The following is a 22,677-nucleotide window of genomic DNA, read 5'->3' on the forward strand; positions in this document are numbered from 1 at the left end:
CCCAGCTCCTCCTCCCCCTGCCCTCCACGCCCTTCTCCCAACACTTCCGCCCTTCTATTACTACTTCCGCCCTTCCCTACTTCCGGCATTTCCGGCGCTCCACTTCCGGCGCGGGGGCGGGCCGGGGCGGCTGTTCGGGCCCTGCGCGGCGATGGGGGACGTGAAGAACTTTCTGTACGCGTGGTGCGGGCGGCGGCGGCTCAGCCCCGCCTACGAGATCCGCGCCGGCGGCACCCGCGGCCGCCCCGGCTTCCGCTGCGAGGTGCGGGGCGGGGGGCAGCGGGGAGGCTGGGCGGCAAAATGGGGGGAGCACAGATTGTGGGGCCAGCAGAGACGGTGGGGTTCCGCCTGGGCTCATAGAGGCTTTGGATCCAGCAGAGAGAGTGGGGTTCAGGCTAGACTCATAGAGAGGCTTTGGATCCAGCAGAGAGGGTGGAGTTTCGGCTGGTCTGGTGCAAAGGTTGTGTGTGCAGGAGAGATATTTGGGTTTCTGCTAGTCTCATAGAGAGGTTTTGGATCCAGCAGAGAGGTTGGGGTTCCGTCTGGGCTCAAAGAGAGGCTTTGGATCCAGCAGAGAGGTTTGAGTTCCTGCTGGTCTCATAGAGAGGTTTTGGATCCAGCAGAGAGGTTGGAGTTCGTCTGGGCCCATAGAGAGAGAGGTTTTGGATCCAGCAGAGAGGTTTTGGATCCAGCAGAAAGGTTGGGGTTCAGGCTAGTCTCATAGAGAAGTTTTGGATCCAGCAGAGAGGTTGGGATTCTGCCTGGGCTTGTAGGGAGGCTTTGGATCCAGCAGAGAGGTTGTAGTTTCAGCTGGTCTCATAGAGAGGTTTTGGATCCAGCAGAGAGGTTGGGATTCAGGCTGGGCTGAAAGAAAGGCTTTGGATCCAGCAGAGAGGTTGGAGTTCAGTGTGGATTCGTGGGAAGGTTGTGGGTCCAGCAGAGAGGCTTGTGTTCAGGCTGGTCTGGTGCAAAGGTTATGTGGCCAGGAAAGAGATTTGGCTTCTTGCTGGTCTCATAGAGAGGCTTTGGGTCCAACAAAGAGGTTTGGGTTCAGGCAGGTCTGGTGCAAAGGTTGTGTGTCCAGGAGAGAGATTTGAGTTCAGGCTGGTCTCGTAGAGAGGCTTTGGATCCAGCAGAGGAGTTGGGATTCAGGCTGGTGTGATGGAGGGGTGGTGGGTCCAACAAACAGGAATTGCTGCTCGAAAGGTTGTCTCTAAGTTTATGAAATACGTTGCTTCTCGCTAGCTGTAATAACTTGGAGCTACGGTAGAGGACAGGCAAGCTCCCTCCTGGCCCTGTTGTCTGAGGGCTTGGGGTTAAAGGAAAGTGACGCTGGGCAGAGTTTGCCGCTGTGCATTGCAGGATCCCTTCCTACACCGAGATGCTTTCATTGGCAAGGTTTTGGCAAACGTGCTCGCTGAGCATGGACTGCATGTTTTCTTTAACAGGCATAAAGTATACAGGCAAAAGCTACAGAAATACGTGTATGTATAATGATAAGTAACGATACTTAGTAATGGCGTTTCTCCTGTGCTTATTATCAAATGGAATTTGGTGTTTCAGTGGGTGTTCTTGGTTTCCAAGCCCCTTTTTGCTTGCCCCTGTCCCAGAGCTGTGTTTGTATTTGCAGGTGCGAGTGGAAGGCTTTAACTACATTGGCATGGGCAGCTCGACCAACAAGAAGGATGCACAGAGTAACGCTGCTCGAGACTTTGTCAACTACTTAGTGCGGGTGAATGAGATGAAGAGAGAGGAAGTTCCTGCTTTTGGAGTAAGCCCCTCTTTCTCCTCCTCTCCCAAATCTTTAATTGCAGCACTGTGCGCCATTGTGTCTCGTCGCAGGAGTTCAGTCTGACACCCGTGTGCAGTGAATAAGTGGAAGTGCAGGACGTCTCTGTGCAGTGCTGGAATATATACAGGGAACATTGTAGGATGGTGGTGTAAAACCAGCTGCTTGTTGGTCTGCGGAACTGGTGAGGCTGGTGAGCAGTCAGAGCCGCCGTGAGGCACGGCCTGGCTTTACGAGTGCCGAGCACTCACATGTGGCACTGGGAATGGTTTTAAATGCACGCTATGATATAGAATACTGCGTGCTTCAGAAACATAGAATAAAACTAAAAATACCATAGGCTTCTCAAGCCAGGTACTGAAAATTTGGCATTTTTTAACTGCGGCTCCTTACATGTGTCACAGGGTCACTGCTTTTTATGATGTTTTGTGAGCTGTGCAAGTATCAGCAATGACTGTCATGTGAAAGCAGAGGAAGAGGGTAACAACAACAGCTGATCTAATGGGCAGCCTGATCTAGTGGGATGCCCCTGCCCAGGGCAGGGGAGTTAGAACTAGGTGATATTTAAGGTGCCTTCCAACCCAAACCATTCTATGATTCTAGAGAACAGTAAACAAAGCATGAAGATGTGCTTTACATTGGTAAAGAAGGGTCTTTTTCTAGTTCCTCGTTAAGAATCTAGGTGTGTTAGACACAGTTTGATCACTAGAAGTGGTGTCCCTGCCCTGTTAGCTGTGGGGAGGCCCTGTGCTAGCAGGACCTGTGCTGTTTCTGAGGTGCCGGTTGGTTTCGCGGCAATGCAGCGTGCTGCACGGCGGGGTCCTGGGCAGGGAGAGCATGTTCTCTGGGTGAATCAAGCAGAGGTGGTGTGATCAGTTAGCTAAACATCTCGAAATGGGAAGAATTCAAGGTATTAAATGTCTGCTTACAGTGTGTTTTTCGTGCGTTTGTGAATTATATTTGATTCCCCTTGGAAAGGGACCAGTACCAGTTATTTTAACCTGAGTCCTGAACCAGTTGATATTATTCCTGAACACAGTAAGTCAAGGCTACTTGTTGGTTGGAATTCCTTGTGCAGAACACCCACAAAAAGCCAAATACTCAGCAGTTTTATTCCTTTCAGGTTTTAAAAGGGTGTTACTGTTGATGTAGCTGCTGTGTAAGGGTACATGATCTCTTTAAACTGCTGTAGGTAAATAGTAACAAGACTTTGTACAGAGGTGCTGATGCTTCCCTTCGTTCTCTCTCCTAGCCAGCAACTGGTGATGCCCTTGATGGACACGAAGCCGCTAGAGATGTTTCTGGTTCTAGTTCTACTCTGGGTGGACCTCTTCCTCCGCATTTGATTATAGCGGCGGAACAGACGAAAATAGGTAAGGCAGTGAAAACTGTAGTTTTCGTGCGTGGATATAAGATATGCCCGTAGATTTGGGAGTGGGTTTTTTTCCCAAACTGCGTAATTCTGCAGGCGTAAGCCTGGTAGAAGTCATTGTAGTTTTGAGGCAGGGATGTGAGATCTGAGGGCTCAAGTCCTGCTGACATTGCCAGGCAATACCTCTCCCTTACTAAGAAGGTCTTTTGGGAGAGTTAGTTTTGTTTTGGTGGTTTTTCTTTTTCTGTGTGGCAGGCAATGGCCCAGACGCAGCATCTGGAACCTCTGGCAGTAGTGGAGCTCAGTGGGATCGGGGTGCGAATCTGAAAGATTACTATTCAAAGAGAGAGGAGCAAGAAGTGCAGGCAGTAAGTCATTCTATCTAATTCTCCTTAAAATAGGTATCCTTCACTCCTTTTCGTTTGTTATTAGCATTTATAATCAAGCTTGTGGTTTTCCTTTGATATTTTGCTGCTGGTTTCAACTTAAGCTGCAGATTTACCTGCTGACTTTTAACAAAGGTAATTTGTTTAAGCTAAGAACAAAATAAACCACTCTGGGTGCTGCAAATATCAAGTTGTATAGACATTTTGATGTGAAAATAGGGAAACACTGAGGAATTTTTAGCATTTTCTGTAAAGAAGCCTTAATTATTTTGAAGACTTGTAAGAGCGTTTAAAACTGAAATATATTAGAAACGAGAAAATGATACTTTTTTCTCCCCGATATTAGACCTCACAATCAGAAGTGGAATTAGATGCTGATCTTCATGGGGGCTGGACCTTGGAAAATGCCAAGGCACGTCTGAACCAGTTTTTCCAAAAGGAGAAGATTCAGGAAGAATATAAATACACTGAAATGGGGCCTGATCACAACAGGTTTGGTAGTTTTAGTCACCTTCTGCATATGAAGGGTTTGAAACATTTTGAGTGGCCGTGGCTGATCCCACTTGTTTGCAGTGCTCCGTAGTGCCACTGGAGAAAGTGTTCTTTACCAGGACAGACACCATCCCTGAATGTTGAAATGGGGGGATGAGCCTTGGTGCTGAGATCCGAGTGACTCTGAAGGAATTTCTGTCTAGTGGTTTTCATGGATGTGCAACTTTTGAAATGAGTGCTGTGCTGAGCTGTCAGTTTGAGTGGAAAGAGGACTCACGTGCAGTAATTGTTTGTATGATTGCAGTTACCTTTGTGCATTTGGAGGAAATTTTAAATACGCTCGCATAGAGATGTGCTTTAAGAACATTTTATTTCTATTTTTATTATAATTCATTTTTTTTGGCGGCAGAATCTTCTACTGAGAAATTAGTTGAACAGAATCTTCCCAAAGGAATTTTGAGGGTCTTAAATTTCAGTTGAAAGCAGCTGGGTATTACTCTTTGACTTTCTGCCCATTCCATAAGAAAATTCACGTGTGCTTCTCCCAGTTATGAAAATAACACAGAACAGATTGTGCATAAAGAATTGATGGCTTTCATTTTTATACCCCATTTGGAAGTCTTAACAAATGATCAAAACCTCAGGACATTGTGTTATTTCTTCTGAAATACTGTGATGTTTTGTGGTCGGAAATGATGGCTTCTTGCTGCTCGAACTGCTGGATTCCTGTTGATGGGGTTTTCTTTGCATTGCGTAAATTTGTTTGCTATGAGATGTTGGGTTTTTTTTAGAAAGGCGAGGGAATTTTCTTCTTCCATGAGAGTTTTGCTTGCAGAACTTCTGGTATTCTTTTGTTGCTAAGTCTTTCAAGCATTTAGAACGTCTAAAATACGTGTCTTGGTGTCAGAGAGTTGTAAATTCCCATTTAAGACCTGTCTTCAAGTCACTCATCTCCATTTGTTTTCAAGCAAAGACGTTTCTTTCCCTTAAATGAGCAACATAAAATCAGTTTGTTTAGTACAGGGAATTTTAAATATGCTCATTGCAGGTGTAGCTCATTCTATAACTTGCAGGTTATTTGTGCAGCGTTAAGCCCCAGGTATTTAGATGCGTATAATCTTGAGCAGGACGAGGTGGCATAGATGACAGTATGTTTCTCAGCCTACTTGCTGTTCTTCAAGAGAGCATTTCAGAGTTTCCTATTTACTACATCCAGGGAAGCTTGTGTGAGCTGCCCTGGATGAAGTGGCAGAAGGGGGAACTCATGATCTGCTGCAAGTGATCAGATAGGCCTGGAACAATCGTCATGTGCTCTAATGTTCACTGAGAGAAGGTTTAAACCTTTTGGTGCGTGTAACGGGAGAGGAATGATTTCAGGGTTTTGAGTTTTGAGGACAGTGATGTGGTTTGGTTTGTTTTTTTAAGAAATACCAGTTGCCATGTGTCTTATCTTTTTTTAATAAAGTAATAGACTTTTATAGAAGTGCCGACCTTGTGCTCAGAGGTTTTTAAAGGAGAAATGTATTTGTGTTATCAATTAAGCATAGTCACATGGTATAAGAACTTAGTAATAGCTAAAAATTTGAATTCGGAAACTTGTTTTTCATTATGACAGGAGGGTAAAACTGTAAATATAAACATGACTCTCCTCCTGCTCAAAGTCTAAGCTAAATATTGAGGGATGGGATGTGGCTTTTCTCTTTCGGGATGCCGTTGGTAGCGTGGGATGCCTTTGCCTCCTTGTGTTCCCGCTGAAGACGGGAGCGGCGAGCGGCACCAAAGATCTGTGCGTGTTCACCCAGGGGCTGCTGAGGCTGTGCTACACAATCACACGGGATGCTGCTGCAAACTGATTTCTGGTGTTGCTGTTCTCCCCTTAGGTGGAGGAGAATGAGATTGAATGCTGACTATAGGCCTGGCTGAGAAACATACTGTCATCGGTGCCTTAGTTGGCTGTTGTGTCCCTGACAGCCAGTGGCCTTCGACCCATGAAGCCACTGTGCCTGAAGGTCAGTTCACTGTAGTACAGGAAGGAGTTCTAACTTGGAATTTAAATCCCTCACTTAACCTTTATTTGTTTGTTTGTTTACAGTAAGAAATGAAGGACACAGATGCAAGGCTCTGCCTGCAGCTGTGCAAGTACCAAGGCATAGTTTTCAAAGAGGATCTCAATCCAGTAAAGCCCAGTCGTACATCTTAAATCACATTTGCTGGTTTAAATCTTGTCTTACAAGAATTCGGCTTTAATTTTTAATCTGTCCAAATGCAGGCTTTGGTTTGTGATTCTTAAGAACGTGGATCTTGGTTTCCATTATTCTCTGTTGGCACATGGCTTTCTCATTTTTTTTTTAAGCCTAAATTAATATGCCAGTTGACCTTTTAAATGGGTTTTAAATGGGTCTCCTTATGGCAATAAGGCCTTCAGGAGAATTCAAGTATTCTGCCTCCTTCTGTGCAGAAATATTCAATTGTCTTTGACAAAAAGACCTGGTTTAGTTTTGTCTGTGCTCTGAGCTGCCCCATTGTGTGGCGAAACCCAGGGTAGCTGTTAAGTGTTGCATCTGAGTTAATAAACCCAGGCTACTAGTGGCTTACACAAGTAAAACATGAGGTGCAGTTAACGCTGTCTGCTTTATAATTGTTGCCTCAGACAGCTCAGAGCCTGTTTCCTGATAACCTTGCTTTAAATTTCAATGCTGAATGGTGACATTTTCAGGGCTCTTCTTACAGATCTACTGGTTCTATTGATGGCACATCTGTTCCTTACTAACTCGGGGTTAAAGGGACTGAAAAGCAGAAATATTTTACCTTGGCCACTGATGAGCTGAGAGTTTGAGGACACAGATCTTTGCTTAGAAAAATTGGAAAGAATGGATGTTTTTGCTGTGCCAGTGTCAGGTATTGATCCAAACATTGTACCGTTTTGTGTTCTTTCTTTTTCTTATAGGAGCTTTATTGCAGAAATGAACATTTATGTGAAGCAGTTATGCAGAAGTAAGTATTCCCGTTTCTTTTTTGTCTTAACAAGACATGTGTGTTGGTACAGAAAACCAGATCACATTCAGGGGTACAGACTTCAATAGCTGTGTGCTGGAGCTGCTTCCAGAGGTGAAAGTTCATGTTTGTTCCCCAGTGTGAAATCTTTTTCCTGTGGGCTGTGCTTGTTCTGTTCTGCTGCTTGTCCATTGCGTGCTTCCAGTAATCTTTTTTCCTCAGCACAAAGAAATGCTCGAGAGATACAGTAGGTTTGATTTGTCTTAATGCCTTATTCTTCCCATATCTGAGAAATGCAGGTGTCTAACATGTTCCCGGGCAGTGGGCGTGCACTCCATACCATGCCCATTTGCGTAGAGCTGTGAAACTTGTGCACCATGGCTGGGTTGTGTAGGATAATCATAATTCCTGAGATGCTGAATGCAGACAAAGCTTTACAGCAGTTCCCCAGCAAGTCAGTAAGTAATGTTACACGGCTAGCGTGAGTCAGCTGGTGAAGGGACCCGCTTGGATTTTATGTTGGAACTCTGGATTCATTAAGATTTGAAGCTTTCTGTGAAACCCGGCCTGCGCGTACAATGAGAAAACCCATCCCCGAGTAACGTCTTCTGTGGAAACTGTTTGACTCATCGGTGACTACAGCTCTGCCCTTTGTGTGCCGCAGGGATTTTCAGTCGTGAGCACGGATCAAACAAAAAGCTGGCAGCGCAGGCCTGTGCCCTGTCCTTGGTTAGACAGCTCTACCATCTCGGTGTCATAGAACCTTACTCTGGGCAGACAAAGAAAAAAGGCGAATCGGTGAGTGTGGTGGAAGGGGCAGAACTTGTTGCTTTCATTTGAATAGCACAGAAGCGCTCTCTGATAAAGATGAGCGACTTGGAGTTTGCTCTCAATATTTTACAGCTTACGAGATAATAATGATGATAATGGTTCTTTAGACCAGCAACTAATTTTGTTCTGGCCAGTGAGTTGGATCAGAAACACAACTCCATGTGTCTGTGAACGGAGCAGTACAGTAGTTTTACAGTGTGTTAAATGAGAAAGGTTTTGTAATAAATGCCGTTTTCAGTATAAATATTCTATAAACTTCAAATTCTCCGTTCATGCTACATGCAGTTCTTGGCTGTTCGGCTTCATTTTCTGGCATGTCAGCATTTTTTGGTTATTTGATTATGTGTTTGGGAATGTTTTCCTCTGAAATGAAACTTGGATGTTTAAAAATATTCTACAGGTTCTTGTTGTGTGACAAGTGGGCAAAATGCTTCAAGAATGTGGATTTTGAAGTGCTGGTACTCTTTGGTCTCATTTCACAAGGCACTCTTTGATGGTTCGGTGTTCTGTCAAGTACCCTGCAGTTCTGCCTTCCAGAACAGTCTCTTTCTGTATATCAACGTGTAGTTTTTAACCATTTAATAGATGGAACCCTACGAGGTGTCGCTCTCTCCTGACTTAGAAAATCAGCTGCAGAAGACTGTCCGGGAGCTGTCTCTGGAGACTGTGCCTTTGGTGAGTGTGTGGCTCAGATCCTCTGCTACTTAACATCAGGTCTGCTTGTTTAATACATTTCCTCTTTCTTTGCCCGCTTTGCTTTTGGCTTTATAGCCTGAAGATCCCAGTAATCCAGTTCTGATTAACGTTGGGAAGCTGGCCCATTTTGAACCATCGCAGAGACAGAATCACGCGGGAGTTGTTCCATGGTCACCACCTTATGCCAACTGGAACCCTTGGACCAGCTGCAATATTGATGAGGGTCCTCTGGCAAATGTAAGATGGCTTAAAAAATTCATTTGTTGTTTGTTTTCCCCATGCTTCCAGAACTTTTAAAGGCCTTTTCCCCCTCAGGGTTTAAAGTATGAGCTGTTCCCAAGAAGGAGACAGCTCACTTAGAAAATTTCTTTTATTTAGTAGGTGTTCTTTGTACTTAGTGCACATTTTATTAGATTGTTGAGCAGCAGTGTCTTGGGTGTCCCAATCCTTTGCTTTATTTCCCTTTTTGCCTGATATTGGGCAGCTCATACAAAGCTCTAATTGAAATTATGACGTAAGCATAAGGTCATGTTGTTTATAATTCACTGGCCTCTGTTTCCCATATTTTCATGCTCGGGTTTTCTTTTCTGGGAGGAGAAACTGCTCTAAGCTGGTGTCGGTACCCAGCCAGCCTGCTTGCTTTTTCTGTCATTTCTAGTCCCATTCGCCACAGAACGAATGAAAAGCAGCAATGTGGCACGATAGAACGAAGAAGGGAAGAAATACTAGGCTGCCGAGTTCAGAGGCATAATCTGTCAACTGGTGTAACCTGGTCAGAAAAGACTCTCAAGGCAGGAGCTTCAGTTTCATACAACAGAGAACCAGAATACTTAATGCCCAACATTATAATTTAATGCTAATTTCAACTGCAGCTTCTTTTCAATAAATGACAATAATTTAACATTGATCGTTATATATAGATTTAAAGAATATGGAACTGGTGTAAATTTGGGAGTTGCTGCTTCAGACACATAGTCACTGTGTTTACAGACATTGCAAACTGAGCTGGCTTGAAATCTCATTAGGATTTCTGCATGGTGCAGCTAACTTATTTTCAGTAAAACCAGTTGGCCCTTTGGTAACAAATTTGCATTTCCTTAGATTTCTTTCTTAGATGAAATACAAGAGTTGCCTGATCAGCTATCCCCTCTGCTTACTTTTTCCCTTTGTTGCTTTTTCCCTTTTTGCTCCTGTTCTGTGGGTGGTTATGTGCTTATATTACCTCATTCCTTACATTAAAAACTCCTGTCTGAACAGTCATTAGAGTATCTCATAAGCTCCCTGCTGAATGGAGTGTGTTTCTCAAGCAGTTCAAGTCTTCACATTTAGCTAATCATTCTTCTTCAGTATTCAGGAACTCTCTGAGAAGCCTCTTTGAGGATGGCTGTTTAGTTTTAAGACACTGAAATAAAATAGGTCATAGGCGTAAGTGATTTCCTGGAGTTATGCAGCAAAGATCCTTTATTGCACTTTGAAATCTTTATGTTGGTGTGACTGATTCTATATTGAAGTTACGCCACAAACAGCAGAGAGGTCAAAAAGCCTCCAAACAATGTCTTGTATTTACAGCTCACTCCAGAGCAAATAAGCACTGATTTGAAAAGTGATTTCTTGTACCGTTTGGAGCACGATGAAGAATTACAAAGGGTAAGAGTGTTTCCTGTAACATGGTATGCTTGTGCTGTCTTTTTCTTTTCCAAAAGAGGTTGAACAAATCGTATACAAAGTGTGTAAGACTGGATTTCAAGAGCAATATGTGCTAAGTTTTCAGAACTACTGGGTGGATGAGGGGGTGTGTTGCTCTCTGTAGAAAAAAATACAAACTGATCTGTTCTTGCACAGCTTTTCCTTTGTGTAAGCAAAATCTGGGCAGAAGAGTGAAATGAAGCGTGAATGTGGAGCAGAATAGGTTGATTTCAGCCTGGAGAAGAGAAGGCTCTGGGAGACCTTAGAGCAACCTTCCAGTACCTGAAGGGGCTCCAGGAAAGCTGGGGAGGGGCTGTTTACAGGGATGTGGAATGATAGGATGAGGGGAATGGCTTTGAATTGGAAGGGGGAAGATTTGCATTAGACATTGGGAAGAAATTCTTTACGATGAGGGTGGGGAGGCCCTGGCCCAGGTTGCCCAGAGCAGTAGTGGCTGCCCCATTCCTGGAGGGGTTCAAGGCCAGATTGGATGGCGTTTAGGAGCAGCTGGATCCAGTGGGAGGTGTCCCTGCCTGTGGTGGGAGGGTCGAAACTGGATGGGCTTTACAGCCCCTTCCCACCCAAACCATTCTATGATTCTAAAAATTTTTGAGATTTTTATAAGTATGTTGCTTTTTTCGTTTTTCTTTTTTCCCCCCAGATCCAAGAAGAGAGGGAGACCTTACCTGTGAAGAATTTTGAAAGTGAAATTCTGGATGCAGTCCATCACAATTCAGTTGTTGTAATTCGTGGTGCCACAGGTTGCGGCAAAACCACACAGGTGCCGCAGTACATCCTGGATGAGTACATCAGAACCAACAGAGCTGCGGAGTGCAACATCGTAGTGACACAGGTGAGAAAGGGCTTCTAAATGCAACCTCTGACGTTTCTGATTGGATGCTAGGAATCGCCTCGGAGAATGTGTTGAGAACCTGATTAATGTTACAGGACATAGTTCTTAGAAGTATCTCCTCAGTACTACGTGTAGGAGAAACCTCAGCATCACATTTGCTTTCATTTGGAGTGCTGTTATTTCGTGTACCTATAGTTGGGATAATCCGGCTTGTTCTCTGCCGGGGTGAAAGCTTTTTGGCAGAAAAAGGAGAAGCAGTTAGGCAAATGCCAGCTGGTAGTTCCCATATATCCTTATATCCCTCCTCTGGAATTTTGTGTGCAGAATTGACCATTTCAGAACTGAAAAAAGCTGGTCTTACAGATATTACTGTTTAATGACTATTCTATAAAGAAATCTTTAGACACCTGTAGCTTTTACAATTTACTTTCTTGTTCTTCATGGTGTTCTGATGAACTTAAACCCTTTCATCATTAAGTCAGAGAGGACTTTTTCCTCCCTCAGCCTCGGAGGATCAGTGCAGTTTCTGTAGCGGAGCGTGTGTCATATGAGAGAGGAGAAGAACCCGGACAAAGCTGTGGATACAGCGTTCGATTTGAATCTGTGCTTCCTCGGCCTCATGCCAGCATGATGTTCTGCACTGTAGGTCTGTATTGGTTTGTTTATATTTGGAACTTATTAATTAATATCTGAATGTTCAGGGATATTAATATCTGAATATTCAGACATATTAATGTCTAATATTAATATTCAGACATATAATAATATTAATATTCAGACATATTAATGTCTGAATATTTGAGTGAGCAGCAAAAGCAGAAACATGGTTACATTTAGATGGGTTTTCTCAAACTTCTAAAGCTTAACATCTTTTTTGGATAGAACAAGTTTGCTGACACACTGTTGTGCAGAGAAAGATGAAGGCTGTTGTTCAGAGGTATAATACAGGTCTGATACCTCGCAGAAATAATCACCCGAAGAGATGCAAATGCCATATATTGTTTTGCCTTAAAAGACAGAAGGGGAAGCAATATTGGGTAGGAAAGAAGAGAGAACCTGTCTAGCAGTGTTACTTTATACCCTCATTTGTACCAAGGAAAGCATTGCCGTTAGAGATGGGGCTGTGAAAGGTTTTGGGCAGCCTGTGTGCTTCCTGACTTTTGAACCAGTGCAACTGTTCTTGATGAAGTGAGACGAGGAGTGAGTGAGGAGGCTGAGCTGTGACCTGTGCGAACATTTAACTGTTCTATCCCTTTAAGGTGTTCTTCTGAGAAAAGTAGAGACGGGCATCCGTGGCATTAGTCACGTTATCGTTGATGAGATCCACGAGAGAGACATCAATGTGAGTCGGCTGATGATTACGTTCTTAGATCTCTGTACTTCTGTTTAACTTTGCTCATGTTCTTGTGTAATAGTGAACGTGGGAAAGGAAACTGCACTTTAGTGATGGCCATATATGCGAGTTTTCAGTCTTCAATAAGATTTTTAGGAATTCTTCTCTTAATTATTCCTTATCTGATTAAAAGAGCAAGGACTTGTGCTGACTTGCTGCCCTATCTCTTTTGCCAGTTAGGATTTCCTTCTGTGTCCTGCTCCTCTATGGAAAATGGAGCACCATGGTACAAGCACTTCTTGTCCCAACATGGGAGCATGTTGACTGTCACTCTTATTTTGGAGTGCTTTTTCTGCTGACCGTGTTGTATCCCTGTAATGGAACAACAATGGTGTTTACAGACGCTGCTGTCTTGGTAGTGGCACATTTCAGTTTGGTTTTGACACAAAGAAAAATACGACAAATTGAAAATCGAATCGGGGGAGGGATTGTGTGTATCTGAAGAAATGGGAAACATTTTCTGCCCCCTTGATTCTTCTGTAGTTTTCGGCTGTACCACACCAAGAGTGAGAGAAATGCTAAGTTCTGATATGATGTTTCAGCTGGTTCTGGCAGAATATGGTGACTCATTTAGACAGAATTGCAATGCAGATTTTTCTCTTTTCTTCATCTATGACATTAGTATTAATGATGTCAAATAGAAGTTTTCAGATTTCGAGTGAGATTGGAATTTTACCTCTTGCCCTAGGAGTCTGCCTAACCGCATGGCAAAACTAATTAAATGCCATGTTTAAATCGATCTCTAAACTTTGACATAAAATTGCACTGAGTTGTTCCTATTTATTTTATAAACTATGGCTACTTTATATGCAAACCAAGTTTAAAAAAGACGTTAGGTTGGAATGTATTGTTAGGGAGGAAGCAAACTACTTGTGAATGCTTTTCTTTAGTTTGTTTCATTCTGATAAAACAATAACTTTATTTTATACTGGAAATTCTGAAATTCACTTATCCCGGGGATTGCAGTATTTGCAAAATAAAGCACTGAGAGCTGCTTCTGGCTCTAGAATGTTGTGCTAGTTGTTAATTCTGTTGCCCAGTGAAGCTCCTGCTCAACAGATGTATTTGTGTGGTTCTTTCTGGTCTCTAGCAAAGACATTGCTTCTCATGGGTAGAAAATAATTCATGCTTTTATTCTTTTTTCTCTGCAGACTGACTTTCTCTTGGTGGTGCTGAGAGATGTGGTTCAGGCATATCCTGAAATCAGGATTGTCCTCATGTCTGCCACCATTGATACCAGTATGTTTTGTGAATACTTCTTCAACTGTCCTATCATTGAGGTCTTTGGTAGAACCTACCCCGTCCAAGGTAAGTCACTGACTGAGCTTTCAGGAACTGCTTTTGGTTTCATTTTATCAGTCATATGCTTTAAGATTACGGGTGTGGCAAGATACATGTTTTTTTTGGATTGTCATGTCTTACAGAATATGGGTTACCCTGGGCAAATAGTGAACTATTTTATAGCAGTGTTTGGTTTAAAACCACAAACCAATAATGCTACTCCTCACCCGGCAAAATACCACCGCTTGCAGCAGTTTCCGTTGGAGAATGAGATAGTAATAGTCAAGTTGCAGTGTTTCAGATCAGCCGTCTGTGATGCTAGGAATAATGGAGATAGCTTTAAATCAGCCACTACTGAAAACAAGCCCCAGTAAAAAAAGTTGTGTAAGTGTATTGAATAGAGGAATAATCATCAGAGTAGTGTGGGAGTAGTTCTCTTCCCCTAGCTGACAGCCATGGAGTTTTCTCCAGTTGTGGCTTCGTACTGTGAAACATCAGGATTATTTCAGGAGGTTTTCAGGCGATGGTAATAAGAATTGTGTTCCCTTTCAGAGGCTTCGAGCGATCGGTCTTGATAACTGATGCCTGTCTGTCCTTGCAGATTATTTTCTGGAAGATTGCATTCAACTGACTCAGTTCGTTCCTCCTCCAAAGGAAAAGAAGAAGAAAGAGAAGGATGAAGAAAATGGCGAAGAAGATGATGTATGTTTGGCTTTTTAAATAGGAAAAAATTAATCGAGTGCCAGTTAGGACTCCAGCTCAATTGTAGTTCATTTGACATTGTCGAACTTGAACATTTTTAGCAGCTTTCATATTTTTAAGATCCCAGATTGCTATTAACTTCGGTAGTGGAGTTGAGTTTTGTCATGGCTCTACTAAACCGAAGATTTTCCTCTTTTGTTGAAGCTAAAATTCTCATATGTCCACCTACCTCTCTTTAAAGATGGAACTGGAATGCTTTTAAACATGAAAGCATTGGTGACTTTGGAAGAAGGAATAGGTACAGAAATATGAGCTTGGTGATACCGTTTCAGAGAGAAACTTCAGATGCTCTCCCTCCTCTTGCAGTTGGTGTTAGTGCTTACATACATCATCAACAAACTGTCACTTCCACGATACAGCTTTTAATTTGTGAATCTGAAACTACTGTTTAGGCCAGTTATGTGAAATTTTAAAAAATGATTAGTTTTCCTTGAGGGAAGCATTTTCTTTTACTTCTTACAATGTTATCCTCATTTATCTGAGTGGAAGTTAAATTAGTGGAAGTTAGCTTCCTGCTGCAAAATTGTGTGCAGTGATAACTCAATGCAATCAAATTCTAATTCCATTTTTGTATGGACATCTGGGGAAGCAGGACTTGGACTGCTTGTTCTGGGTCATTCCATAAGCTGTCTGAAAAGATTTTCCTTACCCACACATCTCGCTTTCCTGTTTGCCTGGCCAGGCAGTCTCCACAGGTTGTGTAAATTAATTTAGATGATTTCTTTGGTTGTTTGTTTTTTTTTTAGTATATTTTTCTTCTTCTTTTTTTTTTTTTCTCTTGTAGGCCAATTGCAACCTTATTTGCAGCGATGAGTATGGCCTAGAAACAAAGCACTCCATGGCTCAGCTGAGTGAGAGAGAAACTTCTTTCGAGCTCATTGAGGCCCTGCTAGTTTATATCAAGACTCTGAATGTCCCGGGAGCTGTACTTGTTTTCTTGCCTGGCTGGAACTTGATATATACAATGCAGAAGCATCTAGAAATGAATCCACGCTTTGGTACAAGCAACTGTGTTCTACTGTATTTCGTCTCCTTTTCAAAATGAAACTGCTGTCTACATAAAGATGAGAGAGAGCTGGCTGAGTGGTTGAGAGAACTGCATTGATTTGCTGTGAGAATGAACGGGTGGAAGGTTCTTATGTTGTGCAAAGAAGAAATGAGATTTACGCAGTAGTAGTTACCGAGTTTCTTCTGTTCATCTTGTAGGAGGCCACCAGTATAGAATTTTACCTCTGCATTCGCAAATTCCTCTGGAAGAACAGCGCCGAGTATTTGATCCGGTGCCTCCTGGAGTAACGAAAGTATGAGAGCCTTCTCTGGGTGGAGCGTAACACACTTTGTCCTGTTGTGCTTTTGTGAAACATACCACTGACTTGTTTTTGTAGAGTCCATGCAGTTTATCTTGCAGTCCATGCTTAACTTTTTTGGACGAAATATGTTTCACCATGCATTTCTTGTCTTCATAGGTTATTTTATCTACCAGCATTGCGGAGACCAGCATTACCATCAATGACGTGGTCTACGTTATAGACTCCTGCAAGTAAGTTCGTGAAGTAGCTTTTTGTTTTGTACATCCTAATCTTTGGAATGCAAAAAAAAGGATTCTGGATGCACAGAACTGCCTTGTGTTCCCACACTCACTCAATTTGAGGACTTGAACTCACGCAAGACAACTTTGCATTGTCTTTAGCCGTTTGGCACCGTGACAGACGGCGCTGCCCTTTCAGGGGGCTGGTTTGGGTCAGCGGCGTTGACGCTGCCGCTGCTCACGTGAGGTGTCACTGGGTCTCCATGCCCATCTGAAATAGGTCGTCTGCCAAAGGGATGTTACAAACGCTCAGTGTATAGCTGATGAGAAACAGGAAGGGGTTTGTAGTCTGTTACCGACACTGTCTTGCTGAGTGAATTACACAGAGGGGTCTTGTTAACTGCAAGCTTTTGAGGCAGTTGTGAAAACTTAGTTCTCTGAATAGCTCAGGGCGCTGCTTTCTAAAGAGGCTGGAACTGTAGCTTCCAGATGGATGGCTAACTCGCCAAAGCTTAGCGAGGCAGACAGGTGGTTTGCTTCTTAAAAGCAGTGTGGCTGCAAGGAATACAGTAAAAACTGGTTTGGTGGGACTTAAGAGGAAGAACGTCTGATCTTGAGGGTTTGTTATTTTTTTCTCCTGTGACAGGCAAAAAGTGAAGCTGTTCACTGCTCATAATAACATGACAAACTATGCCACAGTCTGGGCATCCAAAACTAATTTGGAGCAGCGGAAAGGAAGAGCTGGACGTGTGCGCCCTGGATTTTGTTTCCATTTGTGCAGCAGAGCTCGCTTTGAAAGGTGAGGCTGTGTTCCTTAGGAGTAAAACAACCTCCAACACTCTCCCAGAACTGTTTTGTGCGATTTCTGATCAGACTAGGGAAAGGATTTCAGAAGGCACAGAGAGGAGATGTGTGAAGCCACTTTGGAATGAAATATCTCAATTCTTTTGCTTAAAAAATTGCACATATGTTCGTGTGTACTTATGCATAGTATGAGGGGTTTAAATAATTAATGATTTTCTTATTAAGAACTTCACTGCAAACTATGGAACCTCTCAGGAGAATAATAATCCTGCTTGGGAGTTGAGGCAAGGCAAAAAGGAGCTTTGTAATGAGGACAAGGTTCTAATTTGACTTCAGACACTGCAGGCAGCTGGCATGTTCGCATAACAGGCAATTTTATCATGAAAGTGGTAAAAAGCAGGGAAAACAGATGTTACTTTTCCCTCCATCCCCATTTTGTGGCCAGGAAGCCCCTTCATGCTGCTGAAATGCTACTCTAGCACCTTCCCTGCTGCTGAAACTTCTGACCCCTTCTGTCTGCCAAGCTGTTTCTCAGTGACCAGAGCCTAGGAAGTCTCTTTGCTGGTTGCAGAAGGCTACGCAGCTGTTACCCTCAGTGTTTGATCTCTTTCATGAAAGTTTCGGTGCCCCTTTCTCAGACAGCACTTAGAGCATAGCTGTGTTTTGATGTTCAACTTTTTGTAACTTCTGAAAGAATCAGTTGATCAAAACCTTTCCTGAAATTGCTCAGGTTTATTTAGATCTGCAGTCCAGTTCAGTGGACTGATTTTAATTAAGGATTTTTGACAGTGAACTGATTTTAGGCTACGGAAGTAACCATGGAACTTTATGACTGACTTGAAGGTTACCTTCTTTCAAAGTGTAGTATATAGGTGTACCATATCTTTAAAAAAATATAGTAGCTCCATGGTGCCTGGGAAGGAAAGTGCTTGTGCAGAGAATCTTGAGAGATACCCTCTAAATCCGGTGCCAGCTGAATCTGAATATCTGTTCAAGGTGAAACCTTTTCCTGCTGTGTGTTGCTCACTGCAGTCATTCCGAGGAGTTCATATTTCAACCAGCAAGCTAAAAGATCGCTAACAATACTGTGTTAAAGACTTTAAGAGCTCCATCTGTTTCCATCAGATCTTTTTCCTACCAGAAACTCAGCTTTAGAAAGCACCGCGCAATAACGCTTACTCTTCTTAGGGATTGAAGCAGAAATGTGCAGGAGGAGATAAGTGGTTTGGAGTGGATAAGTAGTTCAAGTAGAGTACGTAAGGCAGGCTGAAGGCAGGTTGTTTCTCTCGGGAGTGGGAGACCTTCCCTAGCAATGTAGGAGATGATTGTAAAGCGGCAAGTGTGGGGCTGGACGCAGCCATGCTGCGAATCGTGCATCAGCCGGGCAGACTACGTGTGGAAACCACACTGGGTAGTGGTGACGCGAAGGCTGTACCCTCTGTGTGTTTCCATTGTAAATTTACTCTGAAATGAAGATTTAAGCACAGAAGATAAGTACTGGTAGAAGAGCCTCAGTTGCAGGAGCACGATGAGAGTCAGTGGGTTGGCTGGCTGGCAGCGTATGCTTTGGAGGGCAGTAGTCTGTGCTGATGGAATGACCCACGATGGTGGTTAAAGCCTGTGGTCACAAAAATGTGGGCTTTTTTTGTTCTCATCTCATTCCAGACTTCAAACTCATATGACACCCGAAATGTTTCGAACACCACTTCACGAAATTGCTTTGAGCATCAAATTGCTGCGGCTGGGAGGAATTGGTCAATTTTTGGCCAAAGCAATAGAACCACCGCCTTTAGATGCAGTGATTGAAGCAGAACGCACACTAAAAGGTATCGTTGTTTGTCCCCAGGATTCTGTGTTCATGAAGGTGGCTCCAAGTGATTTCCCACATGTAACGATCACTCACAAACGGCTTTACAATCTCGGGTTAGATTATTTGTGTGGTAGCATGCTGTCTGAAACAGCAAGGTGTTTCCCGGATGCGTCGTGTGGGTGGCAGTGGCTTTTGCAGCTGAAGAAATACTCGAATTCCCAAGTGGAATGTCATTCCTTTAAGAAACTTGAGCCTCCAAACTTAATGCTTGTTTTGTTATTTTACCAGTAACTGATGCGAGCTTCCAGCTTCCTGTTTTCCAGCTGTGGCACTCCTGTGTATGACACAGACTCGGTCCAGTGCCTAAGGCATTTACAAAACCACTATAAAAGGACTGAAAAAGAGAGATTAGTAGTTTGTTGTGTGATTACTACTTTGTACAATTTGCTGACACAAAATCTCAGTGTTTTGTCGAGTAATTAAATCTCTAGTTTATGAATATGCAAGCATCATATCTTCCTAAAGCAGGAGAAACGGAGTTGGGGTTAGGCTTTCACCCCAGTTTCTTCAAGGAATTAACTAGAATGAGTAAAACAGAGCAGGGAGGAACCCTAAATTTGTGATTTAGATTTAAGGCCATGATCTTGAACCTCAGCATGCTTTGCAATGTCACTAAATTAGAAATTACAATTTCTAAGAACTGAACTATCTATTTGACTGTTAATGTTTTGAAAATCTTGTGGGATGAGCCCATGTTGCTGGTACACAGAAGGGAGACGAGGATGAAAAACATTGCTAGGGCTGTGCGTTCAACTTTAATGACTTTCTGCTCTAAAACTTGTTAGTGCTTTTCTTACGCTGCAGGTAAGGACTGCAAAGCCGGGAGAAAAAGCAAATATTTTCAACCTCAACACCAGATAGATGTTTCTGCATGTGCCTCCATTGCCTGGATGACCTGTGATTTTCCAGTGCATATGTACGTGTCTAGGGTGTTCTTGAGGGATTTGAGTTCGATAGATACCAAGAAAAATGGATTTGTTGGTGGCTAAGGAGTCCTTTATTTCTTCACTTTCCCATTTAATTTCTGTGGCTACAAAATTGGGGTTTGTTTTAAATGTAAAGCTTTTAGTTATGCTGAAGTTTGACAGTAGTTTGTAAATGGAGTACGTGAGCTAAAAGTTTCCATTTTTCGTTTGTATCTTAAAAGGGTTTTTAAAGATGGTACTTGTATTGTTTTTCTTTGTCACATAAACTTAAAAAGAGCTTTATGAAGTAGAATTTAATTATAGAATGGTTTCAGTTGGAAAAAAGACCTTTTAAGGTCATCGAGTCAAACTGTTGATCAGCCCTGCTAAGCCCGCCACTAGACCATGTCCCCAAGTACAACATCTAGTCATCTTTTAAACATCTCCAGAGGTGGTAACTCAACCCCCTCGCTGGGCATCCTCTTTCAGTACAACCTTTTCAGTAAAGAAATTCCTCCTAATATCCAACTTGAATCTCCCGTGGTGCATCTTGAGGCCATTTCCCTTCATCCTGTCACTGGCTACCAGGGAGAAAAGACAAACCCCCACCTCGCTACAGCCCCCTTTCAGGTAGTTGTAGAGAGTGATTAGCTCTCCCCTCTTTCTTCTTTTCTCTAGACTAAACAACCCCCGTTCCTTCAGCCACTTTTAAACCCTTCGGCAGCTTTGTGGCCCTTCTCAGCCCTTCCCCAGCTTGGTGGCCCTGCTCCGTTTGCCCTTTCTGGCCAAAGGGCTAGAAAGATCCGGAGAATCACGAGACCCTTGGGTCTGTACGGCAAGCAGCCACGCGCGCTTGTTAGACTGGCGTGTTGGCAGTGGTTTGATAGCTCTGAGGGTAATTTTCGGGTAATGGAAGGAGAGAAAGGCAGACAAGGCCTCATGAAGGAGAGAGTTTGTGGTGTTCAGAGGGTTCTGTGATTTGGTGGTTGCAGTGAAGGCTCTACAGTTGCCTGTCTTAGGGCTGCTTTGATTTCTGTGAGGCAGAAATTTGGTTAGATTAATTAGATCAAATATGGGGACTTGAAAATAGCATAATAGTGGTTTGTGCAGAAGCAGACTAAGAAGAAATGGAAAAATATGTCTGTGAATTAAATAGCAATTATTTTAATTGTGGAGGAGGTAGTAGAACATCTGTGAAGCTAAAGTAGAATTTGTTTATTTGACCTCAAACCAGTTTTGAAAGTCAGGTTGGCAATATTGTAAACAATGTTAAATGTAAAATAGGTGGGGTTCTATTTAAACACAACTATAAAAATCCTGAATTTCGTATCTAAGGATTTCTGGGATTAGCGAATCTTTTTTAATGAGAGGTCTTGTTTCAGAGCTTGATGCCCTGGACTCCAACGATGAGTTGACACCTCTTGGAAGAATCCTAGCCAAACTGCCCATTGAACCTCGTCTTGGCAAGATGATGATAATGGGCTGTATTTTCTAGTAAGTTTAGAAGTCTCAGCAGTCTTTTTCTTGTTTCTCTGAGTTCTTGATTTTTCTAGACATGCACTCTGCAGAGGAAAACAGTACATCCAGATGGGCAGTAGATGATACAGTTGGGTGTGGGAGACTGAATATTCATGAGAGCGAGTAGAGGGTAAATAACTTGAGCCACAGGGGATGAAGTAGATGGAATTCAGGGGTAACTGCAAGGAACCAGTGGAGTCTGAATACTTGTGAATTACCAGTAGGACTCTTTATTCTGAAGTAGAGCAATGAGCCAGAGGCGGGGAGGTGTGAAATTTGACACCTAGATCATAAGAAAAACAAATCCACATATTTGTAAAGATGTGTTATTTGTAATTGTGGTGACTGTAGGGGCCTTTTCACCAGACGAAGATGGTGTGTGGATGGGGGAATGGGGAGAGGAGACAAAGGGCTTGTGAACGCTTGCTGTTGTGAAAGTACTGGAATTGGAAGTAATTGAACACCCGCGTCCAGGACATGTTCCTGTGAAGAACTCTGGGACATAAGGGCTAAATAATAACTAATTACTCTCTAGTGAAGAAATTTTTACTCGAATCAACAGCCTGTAGCAGCTGCTGGCAGCAGTACTGTGAATCAACCCGGTCCTGATGCCTTTTGTGGTTTCTTGCAGCGTGGGAGATGCTGTTTGTACCATCTCTGCAGCCACCTGTTTCCCTGAACCTTTCATCAGTGAAGGCAAACGCCTGGGTTATGTCCATAGGAATTTTGCTGGGACGAGGTTTTCAGACCATGTTGCTTTGCTCTCCGTCTTCCAAGCCTGGGATGATGCAAGGTATATTGTCTTGGCAAAAAATGCGATAAGAAGCTATGGGTGACACAGGGTGAGCAGTTTTGTGACCAGACTGCGTATGACAACGGGTGCTACGACTGTCAGACTGTTGCACTTTATCTTTTCTTGAACAAACTCCTAATCCACTCCGTTTATTTTTCAGAATGGGTGGTGAAGAAGCAGAAAAAAGGTTTTGCGAACACAAAAGGCTCAGCATGTCTACTCTGCGAATGACCTGGGAAGCAAAAGTCCAGCTGAAGGAAATACTTGTCAGCTCTGGCTTCCCTGAAGGTAATTCTGCTTGGACATAGTAATTTAATGATTGCATTTTTCATTCTATAAACAAGATAAACTAGGTGAAGACACAAGCACAAAAGCCTATAGTGGGTTTGCTGTAAAGCTGTCCTGCTTTTACAGCTGCGCTCAGATGAAATTTTTTCTTCTCTTGTTGTCGAAACCTGGTGCAACATAGGGAGATTTTGGAAGCTGAGGTTAGGGCTGCAGGATTCAAAATCTAATAAGCAATAGTCTTCAGAGAATTACTTCACAGATTTTCCTCTTTCTTCACTTGCTGCATCTCCATTTTCTGGGTATGCCCCAGGAGGGATGTGCTGTAGTGTGGCATATTATTCCATTTTCTAAGGGAAAAAGAAATCTTCAAGTTGACCAGGTTCTGAATTTGCCTTATATTCCTGAGGCACTTGCTGAGTTAAATGGCATGGCTGCC

General features: G+C 43.0%; 1 protein-coding gene across 3 annotated transcripts in view; it reads left to right on the forward strand.

The window, feature by feature from the left end:
• Window positions 1-22,677, forward strand: part of DHX9 (DExH-box helicase 9) — a 38,912-nt gene that overhangs the window by 3,504 nt on the left and 12,731 nt on the right. Inside the window, exons 1-23 of one of the 3 annotated variants that reach the window (XM_054072485.1) lie at window positions 90-262; window positions 1,631-1,771; window positions 3,042-3,162; window positions 3,417-3,529; window positions 3,894-4,039; window positions 6,987-7,033; window positions 7,698-7,831; window positions 8,450-8,539; window positions 8,636-8,797; window positions 10,130-10,207; window positions 10,908-11,099; window positions 11,604-11,745; window positions 12,359-12,441; window positions 13,644-13,800; window positions 14,375-14,475; window positions 15,320-15,533; window positions 15,742-15,836; window positions 16,002-16,075; window positions 16,710-16,862; window positions 18,533-18,693; window positions 21,025-21,136; window positions 21,792-21,953; window positions 22,114-22,241. In XM_054072485.1, coding sequence (XP_053928460.1) covers window positions 152-262; window positions 1,631-1,771; window positions 3,042-3,162; window positions 3,417-3,529; window positions 3,894-4,039; window positions 6,987-7,033; window positions 7,698-7,831; window positions 8,450-8,539; window positions 8,636-8,797; window positions 10,130-10,207; window positions 10,908-11,099; window positions 11,604-11,745; window positions 12,359-12,441; window positions 13,644-13,800; window positions 14,375-14,475; window positions 15,320-15,533; window positions 15,742-15,836; window positions 16,002-16,075; window positions 16,710-16,862; window positions 18,533-18,693; window positions 21,025-21,136; window positions 21,792-21,953; window positions 22,114-22,241 — 2,917 coding nt within the window. In that variant the 5' untranslated portion in view covers window positions 90-151. Of the gene's footprint in view, window positions 1-89; window positions 263-1,630; window positions 1,772-3,041; window positions 3,163-3,416; window positions 3,530-3,893; window positions 4,040-5,919; window positions 6,049-6,986; window positions 7,034-7,697; window positions 7,832-8,449; window positions 8,540-8,635; window positions 8,798-10,129; window positions 10,208-10,907; window positions 11,100-11,603; window positions 11,746-12,358; window positions 12,442-13,643; window positions 13,801-14,374; window positions 14,476-15,319; window positions 15,534-15,741; window positions 15,837-16,001; window positions 16,076-16,709; window positions 16,863-18,532; window positions 18,694-21,024; window positions 21,137-21,791; window positions 21,954-22,113; window positions 22,242-22,677 lie in introns of those variants that run through there. The other 2 variants (XM_054072486.1, XM_054072487.1) reach the window with 2 other exon arrangements.

Source organism: Cuculus canorus, chromosome 8, assembly GCF_017976375.1.
Source record: "Cuculus canorus isolate bCucCan1 chromosome 8, bCucCan1.pri, whole genome shotgun sequence".
NCBI lineage: Eukaryota > Metazoa > Chordata > Aves > Cuculiformes > Cuculidae > Cuculus > Cuculus canorus.